Here is a 13,236-nt window from a genome sequence, read left to right on the forward strand (position 1 = left end):
CATAATATCATAACGACTGCACCTTTTCTGGCCATGATAGTTCATATTTGTAGCAATACAACAAATGACCATGCACATCTCTCATTTAATTGGGCCTATTAAAAAGGCTATTATAATTTCATTTTTTTATATGTTTTTGCTCAATGCAGCCGAAATGGAGCGCAGTTTATAACATACAGTAGAATTTAACAGGTGAACAGACAGTTAATATTTTGCATTGAAGTGTGTAGGCTACCACTGTAAGTAGGCCTGTACTGTAATGTAAATGTTTTTCAGAATTTGTGGACATTTAGGTTCGGGCGAAAGTAAATGCAAAACATTATTGAATAAAAACGATCTGTTTACAAGTCCACAACAATTTGGAATTGTTTTTGTGTTTCAGAAATGGTCAAACATCAAATGTCACTGGAAAAAAATAAATTTTTGGCAACACCTCCAAAGACATTTGATCAAGTACACAAATGTAGATTTCCTTTAGATATAATGTATTGGCCTAATTTCAATACTATCTAATTATACAGCAAATAAGGCTATTAATGTCACGATAAAAGGTGAATGATGGGTGTTATTCAGGCGCAGTTATAATGCTCGTTCACATGTGCACAGTTTTACGACAGGTCTGATTTTTAATGGGAAACATGCGCATGTATGGTGTCCTCCAAGTGTATAAATCTCAATATTTTTTTCTGAAATAGAGAACCCAGCTATTGAGAGTAAAATGTACGCAACGGTTATAAATGAGGGCCCCACGTTTCCTTGACAATAGAGGTGAAATTTTATTTCTCGTTCCATTTCATTGTAATAACAAATAGTGCAATTCTTTTTAACAATTAGACTATATAAATAACTCTAAAATTGCCATTTCTAAGTTAGTTTATTTGTTTCCATATACGTATATACAGTGGGGCAAAAAAGTATTTAGTCAGCCACCAATTGTGCAAGTTCTCCCACTTAAAAAGATGAGAGAGGTCTGCTATTTTCATCATATGTACACTTCAACTATGACAGACAAAATGAGAAAAAGAATTCCAGAAAATCACATTGTAGGATTTTTTATGAATTTATTTGCAAATTATGGTGGAAAATAAGTATTTGGTCACCTACAAACAAGCAAGATTTCTGTCTCTCACAGACCTGTAACTTCTTCTTTAAGAGGCTCCTCTGTTCTCCACTCATTACCTGTATTAATGGCACCTGTTCGAACTTGTTATCAGTATAAAAGACACCTGTCCACAACCTCAAACAGTCACACTCCAAACTCCACTATGGCCAAGACCAAAGAGCTGGCAAAGGACACCAGAAACAAAATTGTAGACCTGCACCAGGCTGGGAAGACTGAATCTGCAATAGGTAAGCAGCTTGGTTTGAAGAAATCAACTGTGGGAGCAATTATTAGGAAATGGAAGACATACAAGACCACTGATAATCTCCCTTGATCTGGGGCTCCACGCAAGATCTCACCCCGTGGGGTCAAAATGATCACAAGAACGGTGAGCAAAAATCCCAGAATCACACGGGGGGTCCTAGTGAATGACCTGCAGCGAGCTGGGACCAAAGTAACAAAGCCTACCATCAGTAACACACTACGCCGCCAGGGACTCAAATCCTGCACTGCCAGACGTGTCCCCCTGCTTAAGCCAGTACATGTCCAGGCCCGTCTGAAGTTTCGTAAAGAGCATTTGGATGATCCAGAAGAAGATTGGGAGAATGTCATATGGTCAGATGAAACCAAAATATAACTTTTTGGTAAAAACTCAACACGTCGTGTTTGGAGGACAAAGAATGCTGAGTTGCATCCAAAGAACACCATACCTACTGTGAAGCATGGGGGTGGAAACATCATGCTTTGGGGCTGTTTTTCTGCAAAGGGACTAGGACGACTGATCCGTGTAAAGGAAAGAATGAATGGGAAGATGAAGATGAAACGTGGCTAGTCTTTCAGCATGACAATGATCCCAAACACACCGCCCGGGCAACGAAGGAGTGGCTTCGTAAGAAGCATTTCAAGGTCCTGGAGTGGCCTAGCCAGTCTCCAGATCTCAACCCCATAGAAAATCTTTGGAGGGAGTTGAAAGTCTGTGTTGCCCAGCAACAGACCCAAAACATCACTGCTCTAGAGGAGATCTGCATGGAGGAATGGGCCAAAATACCAGCAACAGTGTGTGAAAACCTTGTGAAGACTTACAGAAAACATTTGACCTCTGTCATTGCCAACAAAGGGTACATAACAAAGTATTGAGATAAACTTTTGTTATTGACCAAATACTTATTTTCCACCATAATTTGCAACTAAATTCATAAAAAATCCTACAATGTAATTTTCTGGATTTTTTTTCTTCTCATTTTGTCTTTCATAGTTGAAGTGTACCTATGATGAAAATTACAGGCCTCTCTCATATTTTTAAGTGGGAGAACTTGCACAATTGGTGGCAGACTAAATACTTTTTTGCCCCACTGTATATATATATATATATATATATATATGTATATACACATATATATATATAGTTGAAGTCAGAAGTTTACAAAAACTTAGGTTGGAGCCATTAAAACTAATTTTTCAACCACCACAAATGTCTTGTTAAAATTAAACAAACTATAGTTCTGGCACGTCGGTTAGGACATCTACTTTGTGCGTGACACAGGTCATTTTTCCAACAATTGTTTACAGACAGTTTATTTCACTTATAATTCACTGTATCACAATTCCAGTGGGTGAGAAGCTTACATACACTAAGATGACTGTGCCTTTAAACAGCTTGGTGTTCTTCAGCTTGCAAGTCTCCCCCTTTTTCCTCCAAACATAACGGTGGTCATTATGGCAAAACAGTTCTATTTTTGTTTCATCAGACCTGAGGACATTTCTCCAAAAAGTACGATATTTGTCCCCATGTGCAGTTGCAAACCGTAGTCTGGCTTGTTTATGGTGGTTTTGGAGCAGTGGCTTCTTCCTTGCTGAGCGGCCTTTCAGGTTATGTCGATATAGTGCTCGTTTTACTGTGGATATAGATACTTTTGTACCTGTTTCCTCCAGCATCTTCACAAGGTCCTTTGCTGTTGTTCTGGGATTGATTTGCATTTTTCACACCAAAGTACGTTCATCTCTAGGAGACAGAACACGTCTCCTTCCTGGCTGCGTGTTCGCATGGTGTTTATACTTGCGTACTATTGTTTGTACAGATGAACGTGGTATCTTCAGGCATTTATAAATTGCTCCCAAGGATGAACCAGACTTGAATAACGGTCAAATTACTTGTCATGCACAAAGAAGATGTCCTAACCGACTTGCCAAAACTATAGTTTGTTAACAAGAAACTTGTGGAATGGTTGAAAAACGAGTTTTAATGACTCCAACCTAAGTGTATGTAAACTTCCGACTTCAACTGTATACACACAGTACCAGTCAAAAGTTTGGACACATCTACTCATTCAAGGGTTTTTCTTTATTTTTTATATTTTCTACATTGTGGAATACTAGTGAAGATTTCAAAACAATGAAATGACACATATGGAATCATTTAGAAAGCAAAAAAGTGTTACAAAAAAATCGAAATATATTTTAGATTCTTCAAAGTAGTTACACCTTGATGACAGCTTTGCACACGCTTTGCACTCTCTCAATCAGCTTCACCTGGAATGCTTTTCCAACAGTCATTGTGGCATCTTCATAATGCCAAGAGTGTCCAACTCATCCCAAACAATCTCAATTGGGTTGAGGTCAGGTGATTGTGGCGGCCAGGTCATCTGATGCAGCACTCCATCACTCTCCTTCTTGGTCAAATAGCCCTTACACAGCCTGGAGGTGTGGTGCGTCATTGTCCTGTTGAAAAACAAATGATCGTCCCACTAAGTGCAAACCAGATGGGGTGGCGTATCACTGCAGAATGCTGTGGTAGCCATGCTGGTTAAGTGTGCCTTGAATTCTAAATACATTACTGACAGTGTCACCAGCAAAGAACCCCTACACCATCACACCTCCTCCATGCTTCACGGTGGGAACCACACACACACAGAGATCATCTGTTCACCTACTCTGCGTCTCACAAAGACACGGCTTTTGGAACCAAAAATCTCAAATTTGGACTCATCAGACCAAAGGGCAGATTTCCACCTAATGTCCATTGCTTGTGTTTTTTGGTCCAAGCATGTCTCTTCTTATTATTGGTGTCTTTTAGTAGTGGTTTAATTGCAGCAATCGACCATGAAGGCCTGATTCACACAGTCTCCTCTGAACAGTTGATGTTGCAATTTCTGAGGCTGGTAACTCTAATGAACGTATCCTCTTCAGCAGAGTTAACTCTGGGTCTTCTTTTCCTGTGGCGGTCCTCATGAGAGGCAGTTTCATCATAGCGCTTGATGGTTTTTGCGGCTGCACACCACCCCTACCTTGGCACAACACAACTGATTGGCTCAAACGCATTAAGGTAAGAAATTACACAAATGAACTTTTAACAAGGCACACCTGTTAATTAAAATGCATTCCAGGAGACTACCTCATGAAGCTGTTTGAGAGAATGCCAAGAGTGTGCAAAGCTGTCATCAAGGCAAAGGTTGGCTACTTTGAAGAATCTCAAATATAAAATATATGTAGTGTTTTTAAACACTTTTTGGGTTACTACATGATTCCATATGTTGTTTTGATGTCTTCACTATTATTCTACGATGTAGGAAATAGTAAAAATAAAGAAAAACCTTTGAATGAGTAGGTGTGTCCAAACTTTTGACTGGTACTGTTTATAGAACACACACACACATACATTGATACATATATAGTCATGTCTAAAATGATTGGCACATTTGATAAAGATGAGCAAAAACCTTAGTAAAATAAATAATACAAATAATACAAAAATACAAAAAAAATTGGGAAATTACATTATTTTATATTAATACAATTGCTCAGAGATGCAAGATAGGTGTCAAAATTATTGTCACCCCTGTTTTCAATACTCCGGCACCCTGTTTTATGAGGCTGGAGAACACATTGGGAGGGATCTTAGACCATTCCTCCATACAGAATCTTTCCAGATCCTTGATATATCTTGTCTGTGCTTATGGACTGCCCTCTAATTCAAACCATAGGTTTTCAATGGGGTTCAAGTCCGGAGACTTTTATTTCCATTGTAAAATTTAGATTTTCTGGTCAATTAACTACTTCTCTGTGGATTTTGATTCGTGCTTGGGGTTATTGTCTTGCTTGAATGTCCACTTGCGGCCAAGTTAACGTCAAAGGCCCACCACCATATATTACAGTAGGAATGAGGTTATTTTCTGTATATGCATCCTTCTCTCAATGCCAAACCACCACTGGTGTGCTTGGCCAAAGAGTTCTATTTTCATGTCATCTGACCATAGCACAGGTACGATTCTGTGACAATGCCATTTAGAAAATTCCAGGCGTTTACATTTGTGGGTTGCTTGCAATAAAGGCTTTTTTCTAGCAACCCTTCCAAAGACATTTTGGCATGGAAGTGGCATTTAATTGTAGATACGACTAAGTTTTGTAATTCTCCAATTTTGGCATTTAGATTGTTCATTGCCTCCTAAACCATCTTCCTCACTGTGCATGGGGACAAGATACACATGCATCCAATACCAGGCAAGTTTACCATTGCTCCAGTGGTTTTAAACTCCTTAATTGTTTCCCTAATAGTGGTAAGTGGTATATTTGTTTTTTGTACCCACTGCCTGATTTATGCAGGTCAACAACCATTTGTCTCTTTTCATTTGTGAGTTCTTTGCCTTTCCCCATGGTGATGGATGACAAAAGAATTTTACATGCGTGTTACCTCATTTTTATACCCCAGTGAAACAGGAATTCATGGAAGGCCATAATAAAGTTCCATAAACTGAGATTAATTTTAAAAAAGTAGAATGATATAACAGATAAAATGTTGTTTGTTTTTACTTATTTGCTTATCTTTATCAGGGTGCCAATAATTTGTATATGTATAGATAGCACAAAGTTAAACACGTTTGAGTTGGCACACCAACAGATTACTGTTTCTACCTTTTCTTCTAGAGCAGGCAAAACATTTAAAAAAAAAAAAAATCTTTAGAATCCATTTGTTTACAAAAATACCGCTGCTCTCCTCTCTTATGATACATATTGCAGATTGATTTTCTTTTTCTCCAGATAAACAGTCTTGAATCTTGTGCAAACATCTCTTTAAAAAAGATCATAATAAAAAAAACAAGAAGAGTATTCGCACACAGGAACTCCTGAACTTGTCTGGCCAAAGACCCACAGACATAACTAAACACGAATAGACAAAGAACTAAAGTACAGTACTAACCTCAGATGGGTCTAGATAGTACAGCACGGTGGATATATATGACTTCAGTGGGCACAGTGCTGAACTCAATTGACCCAGACTCAGGACTCTACTCCAGTACTCATGTTGACACACATGGCCTGACATCACAAACCCAGTCAGCTGTCAATCATGTGTTTCCATAGATGCCAACGTTGACCACCGCACCCTCTGATGCGGATTGACGGGGAGTGATGGGGATCTGTCGGGCAGTGAGGCTAACTGGGTCATGAGCTGAGAGGCTAACTCGGGCTAACGTATGAATCTCAATCTTGGATCCCGTGAGAGCCTGAAACTGTCAACCTGTTACAAGAGTGCTATCTATGCCCTCCCTGTACAAGCCAGGTACACGGACAGTATTCAAAGCCAGAAAGGGGTTCGGGGGAGACTCACTAAAATAACCATCTGCATCTCAAAAAAAGGAAGACCTGGTCATTCTGAAAGACTTCCGGAGGAACTAAGGATAAACTACGAGGAGATAAGTAACTAGAAATTATGCAGACAAAACAAAATCAACCTAAATACTTGGAGAGAATTTTGTTTTGTTGTTTTTGCATTTGCCTGTACAGAAAAAAAGCTGTAAGCAAGGAAAAAAAACAAGTAAATATTTATACAACGTAAGTTTAGGGGTGGCGGGTTTCAGTAAGACGGTGACCGGGGGTAAAGTTAAGAGGGGAGTGCAGTCCTTTTTCTTTGTGCGCCTGTCCCCCACCCCCCCCCCCCCCACCACTGCATGTCACCCTCTCCAACCCTGCTTGCCACCAACAGTTCAGCTAAAGTGCGCGGAGAAGGAGAAAGCAGCCTCGGAAAACAATGCCCGAGACCAACACTGTCGTCACACCTCTTCAGGAGTCTGCTTCTCCTTTTTGTTGCGCACATTCCTGCTCTCCAGGCTGCTCAGGTGGGCCTGCTTGAGAATCCCGTGGAGTAGCAAGGACGGCGACGAGGGACCCGGGGCTCCTAACCTGACTTCACGCCCTGCGCCCCTGGAAGTCTGGTGGTGGTGCCTGGGTAGTGAAGAGGGGTGGTAGTAGTGCCCTATCACCTCGCTATAAGTTGGTGGTGCCCCTTCCACTCGGCTGGAGTAGGCCTGGGCAGCCGTGGCTACCGTGGTAGTGCTGACCCCGGAGTTGAGGCTGGGCGGTGGGCACAGGGAGGTGTCGAGGAGGTGGCTGTCATAGACTGTGCGGTTGGGGGGCGCGCGCACCGACTCCCTGTTAAGCTCCATCTGCTGCTCGGGGTCGCGGAGCTGCAGAGTGCAGGGGCCCTGGTAGGGAGGAGGCTCTTCGCCGTCCGACAGTGAGATGGTGGGCGGCAGGTCAATGATGGGGTGGGGCAGGTAGGGGTACGTGGGCTGGAAGCGGGCCAGACGCTCCCTCTGCAGATAGGAGGAGACGCGGTCCGGAGGACGCGTGGTGTACACCTGCTGCTAAAGGGAGGAGGACAGGAAGAGTTAGCGCACACATTTATATTTGGTCATTTATCTTTGTGAGGACAACACACGAAAAAAGTTTAACAATGTATTCCCATTGTCAGAACCCTCTTTTATCCACAGTGACTTAGTGTGAAGGTATATTGATACAGCACCATTGTTGTCATCGCTATGCTATGAACGTCAATAAACACTCATAGCCCATCTGCTCTAATATCCAAGGACGAATCCATAATTAATTTCCGGACAAACACAAGTAGTGTTCCCGGGATCCTGGGTAGGTTCTTCAAGTCTAGGGTTACGGCCCAAATGGCACCCTATTGCCTATACAGTGCACTACTTTTGGGGCACCGGTCAAAAGTAGTGCACTTTAAAGGGAATAAGACCTAGACTAGGTCCCTGTGCAGGTCCCTGTGTTTAGGGATGACCCCTATAGACCTAAAGCAGGGGTGGGCAAATATTTTGGCTCGAGGGCCACATTGGGATTTTGAAGTTGGACGGAGGGTGGCAAAGATTGTTTTGGTAACGATATGTTAGTCAAAATCAATTTGCTGTCAGAAAATGTGCAGTTATTTAAAAATATATAGGTCCATTATCATTCCTACATACTTACTATCTAGTTTTAAATGTTCAAGAGTGGCTTGGTATGTTTTTTTGCCCATTATAATCATTCCCCCCCAAAACAAAAACTCCTGTGGGACGAATTGAATGGGCAGTAGTTTGCCCACTCCCACCCATAATCCACTTTACCTCGCTCATTCCACTGGCGGGCCCTGGGCCATCTGAGGACCACAGACTCCCATCCTGTGAGGAAGAGAGACAGAGAGCATGTATCACGTCTATGGATACCATGTTGTGCCACTAGGTGGAGGTCTTCCCTTTCCAGCCAAAGAGCCAACCACAGAGCATAGGGTGGGGGAGATGAGATTAATCCCTGAGCCAATTTGTCTGAACCCAATGGCTAATACTGGAGGACTTCCTGTCCTTTCATTCCTAGCCATGTTCTTTCCACATAGATGGGCTACATGTAGTATTAAAGTGCTCTTCACAGAAGCAATCCCAGACAAACACACAGACTGACACTGACCGAGAGAGAGAGAGAGAGGCGCTCTGTCATCTATGACTCATACCCCCTCCTGCAGAGTACACAGACTTCTGCATAGCTCAAAGGGTTGTGCTCAATTCAGAATTGAATGCCTCATAAATTCCAATTACATTCTTGAATTTGAATCGAAGCAGTAAACAGGATACAAAATTGTAATTTGAATTAAAGGAAATATAATTGAATTCAGTGAAATTCAAATGCCTAGTCTATTCCACATTACGTGTAAGCCTATTGTATTGAAAATTTTGAATATTCTAAGTTATTATATTTCACAAATCACTTAACTTTTGTTCAATATGGGGGAAAGACTACATTTCCCGGAATGCATTAGTTCAGCCCTCAAGTTGACCCTAAAGCCTTCAAAATGAAGCCAAACCAATTAAATTAATGGTGGAAAATTAAATGTACTTTTCTAAGCACTGAGGTTTAAATAATATTTGAACATTGTTTTTGGAGTAAAGTGATATATTATTTGGTTTCTTGAAGTGTAACCTGTCAGATTCAATGAAACTCTCATGTTGTATAACTGAGTGGAATTTCATTGAATTGCACTGAATTCAATTCTATGTCCTGTCGCTTAAACTCAAATTCTACATCCTGTGGGGTGTGGCCAATGCAATTCATGAGTTGAATGGGAGTCAATTCCACAATTATGAATTAAACACAAACCTGATAACACACGCACAGCATCCTGCCCCATATTTCAGATGAATACCGGGATAGGTGATTCAGCAGCAGTATGTGTTTGTGTGTGATTCAGAAAGCAGCAGTGCAGTCATATGGTTCTGGAATCTCCAGATCACTGCACTGAGCGATGTGGCAGACATGTGGCAGACAACCCGTCTCCAGTGAGCCTCTGTCTCTACTGTACATAGTATACAGGTCCAACTGAATACCATTGTCTGCTTATCATATGTGTTTGCATTAGTAAAAAATGATCTGCTTTTCTGACATGGCTAGTTTGGGCCTGCCATGATGTCCAAATAGGACCCTGTACTATGGCTTGCCTATTTCCAAGTAGAAACAAGGGTGGTTTTCGTTTCATATTAAGTCTATGCCCTGGTTTGTGTGAAGGCTGTAAAGTAAAGTCTATGTCCTGGTTTGTGTGGAGGCTGTAAAGTAAAGTCTATGTCTTGGTCTGTGTGGAGGCTGTAAAGTAGTCTACACCCTGGTCTGTGTGGAGTAAATGCTGTAAAGGAAAGTTTACTTCCTGGTTTGTGTGGAGGCTATCAAATAAAGTATATTACCTGTAAAGATGTGTGGAGTGCTTCTAAAGACTGTAACATCTATGTCCTGGTCTGTGTGGAGGCTGTAAGTCTGCATGAAGACTATAACGTTAGTTTACAGCCCTGGTCAGGGTAGAGTACTTACAGAGGCCAGTGGTAGGTGGCGTCTGCGGGCCTGGCTGTCCCTGGAGATGAAGGAGCGTTCTGACAGGCGGTAGTGGTTGAGCAGGCAGGTGATCACTACCACCATCACCATCATCACCACAACGATCACCAGGATCTGCACAAACTCCAACTGGGCTGGAGAGAGAAGAGAGAGAGGGGACAGGTTAGAACTAGTGGAAGACGTTCTGATTGTATCACCTAAGCTTCATCAAAATATCAAATTTTGGAGCTGAGAACCCAAGAGGACAGATACAAGGATGTGCACATTGCACAGTTTATTGTGAAAGGGTGTTTGGGTCATGACGACTTAATCCGATGTTACGAAACGCAACTAGCATAGCAACTAACTCGTTCTTACTGATTGCATAGAAACCGATATTGTAGAAATGATTTTGTAGCAGGCCATGAGTTTTCACAACTGAAATGTAGGCACGTATGGCCAACTCATTCATAATCTGTCTCAGTTCATTGTATGTTATAACTTGTTGTAGGTTTAGCTACATCAATTACAACTACGTAATAAAGCATGAACTAGAGTCAATGTCCGCAACCAGATGGAAAACAAATTAGCAAAAGTAAACATGTCTGTTTAAGCTGTTTTTTTGCATGGGCTGCTTCTCAATCCACCACATTCGTCAGCCTTCTGTGGTGGAATGTGGCAGAGCTACAGTGGTGTTTTTCAGACCATGAGACATCCCGAAAATCAGTCGAACGGTTTAGGCTACAAACTAATACCCCACTATGGAAAGCTGAGACTCTCACAAACACGATGGTCTTTTCCGTGCTCTACGACCCCTACAAGCGTCACGGGACTCGTCAGAAGTTGGTACAGCCGACGTGCCAACTTCTGTCTGTAGAATCCGCACGGTTTGGGCTACAGACTAGAATGGCCCCACCATGGAAAGCTGAGACTCACAAGCACGTACATGTCGGTTGTTTTGCTCTATGACACCCAAAAGCTTCAGAAGACTAGTCTGAAGATAACCCAGTATCGGTTTCAAAAATGTATGGAAGTAAGGCAATAGTTTTTTAAATATGGGTAAATCATTTATAAAAACTATTTCCTGAGCTTTCTTATATTTCACTTCAAAATATACTTTCTTTTGAAATTTTATTTGACTGACTATCTGTTATGCCATATATGAATATGTTATTCAATGCATTTCTATGGGCTAATAACAGCAGTAAGGCCAAATTCAATGTTTCATTAAATATATATACTGTTAATACACTGAGTGTACAAAACATTAAGAACACCTTCCTAATATTGAGTTGCACCCTCCCCCCTTTGCCCTCAGAACATCTTCAATTCATCGGGGGCATGGACTCTACAAGGTTTCGCAAACGTTTCACAGTGATGCTGGCTCATGTTGATTTCAATGCTTCCCACAGTTTGTCAGGTTGGCTGGATGTCCTTTGGATGATGGACCATTCTTGACACACATGGGAAACTGTTGAAAGTGAATAACCCAGCAGAGTTTCAGTTCTTGACACAAACCATACCCCGTTCACCCTCTGAATGGCACATATACACAATCTACGTCTCAATTGTCTCAAATCTTAAAAATCCTTCTGTTTCCTTCCCTCCATCTACACTGATTGACGTGGATTTAACAGGTGACATCAATAAGGGATCATAGCTTTCACCTGCATTTACCTGGTAAGTCTATGTCATGGAAAGAGCAGGTGTCCTTAATGTTTTGTACACTTGGTATGACCATCTTAAAACAATTCCTTATGTTATCTTTGCAGACTCTAGGGCAGGGATGGGCAACTGGTCCGCAGATCAATTTCCAAAGGGGCGGGGGGGGACTCAGTCGGGGTCTCAACTTAATGTTACAAATTTGAACAGTAGTGCATCAGCAGTTGTTTTCTTACGTCAGTCACTGACAGTCACTCAATGAGCCTATGTCAGCAACAACAACAAAAGATTGATAAGTTAGTCTAGCGGCCAGATATCTAAACTTGTAGTAATCATGGTTGAATTACTGACCGGGGGCCCCCATTGATTTTGTTAGTCACTCTCACACTGATATCATGTTAAGAACTGCTAACATTTATCAACACCTACTGGCAAAATGGCTGCCGTTTTACGGGCTCCTAACCAAATGTACTATTTTGTTTGTTTATTTCTCTTTGTTTGTAACTCAATTTGTACATAATGTTGCTGCTACCGTCTCTTATGACCGAAAATAGCTTCTGGACTCTAGAACAGCAATTACTCACCTTAAACTGGACAAAGATTTTTTCTTTAATGAGTCCGACGCGAAGGATATACTGCTTTGTCAAGACAAGGCCCAAATCCCAGTCATCAGCGTCAAGAAAAGATGGAGAAAAAAGGGAAGAATGGCGGGGTGCATTGTAAGAATTCACAGACCAGTAGGTAAACCACCACCCTCTGTATTATTGGCCAACGTGCAATCATTGGAAAACAAACTGGAGAATCTATGATTAAGACTATCCTACCAACAGGACATTAAAAACGGTAATATCTTATGTTTCACCGAGACGTGGCTGAAAGACGACATGGATAATATAGAGCTGGCTGGCTTCTCGGTGCATCGGCAGGACAGAGCAGTTACGTCTGTTAAGACGAGGGGCGGGGGGGTGTGTCTATTTGTCAATAACTGCTGGTGTGCAATGTTTAATATTAAAGAAGTCTCGCAGTATTACTTGCCTGAGGTAGAATACCTCATGATAAGCTGTAGACCACACTGCCGGGGCAGCAGCATAGCCTAGTGGTTAGAGTGTTGGACTAGGAACCGAAAGGTTCAAGAAATTGCTCATCCAGAAGCGGCGCTCCTAGTGGCCGGGGACATTAATGCAGGCAAACTTAAAACCGCTTTACCTAATTTCTACCAGCATGTCATATGTGCAACCAAAGGAAAAAAAACTCTAGACCACCTTTACTCCACACACAGAGATGCATACAAAGCTCTCCCTCGCCCTCCATTTGGCAAATCTGACCATAATTCTATCATCCTGATTCTGCTT

At 41.7% G+C, this 13,236-nt stretch overlaps 1 protein-coding gene across 2 annotated transcripts in view; it reads right to left on the minus strand.

Moving 5' to 3' along the window:
• Positions 1 to 2,576: 2,576 nt before the first annotated feature.
• Positions 2,577 to 13,236, minus strand: part of LOC139413193 (protein TMEPAI-like) — an 82,483-nt gene continuing 71,823 nt past the window's right edge. Inside the window, exons 2-4 of one of the 2 annotated variants that reach the window (XM_071160293.1) lie at positions 10,223 to 10,377; positions 8,497 to 8,550; positions 2,577 to 7,743 (exon numbers count right to left, since the gene is read on the minus strand). In XM_071160293.1, the coding sequence (XP_071016394.1) occupies positions 7,150 to 7,743; positions 8,497 to 8,550; positions 10,223 to 10,377 (803 nt within the window). In that variant the 3' untranslated portion in view covers positions 2,577 to 7,149. The remainder of the gene's footprint in view (positions 7,744 to 8,496; positions 8,551 to 10,222; positions 10,378 to 13,236) is intronic. The other variant, XM_071160292.1, reaches the window with a different exon arrangement.

This window comes from Oncorhynchus clarkii, chromosome 7 (genome assembly GCF_045791955.1).
Source record: "Oncorhynchus clarkii lewisi isolate Uvic-CL-2024 chromosome 7, UVic_Ocla_1.0, whole genome shotgun sequence".
In the NCBI taxonomy this organism is placed as follows: Eukaryota; Metazoa; Chordata; class Actinopteri; order Salmoniformes; family Salmonidae; genus Oncorhynchus; species Oncorhynchus clarkii.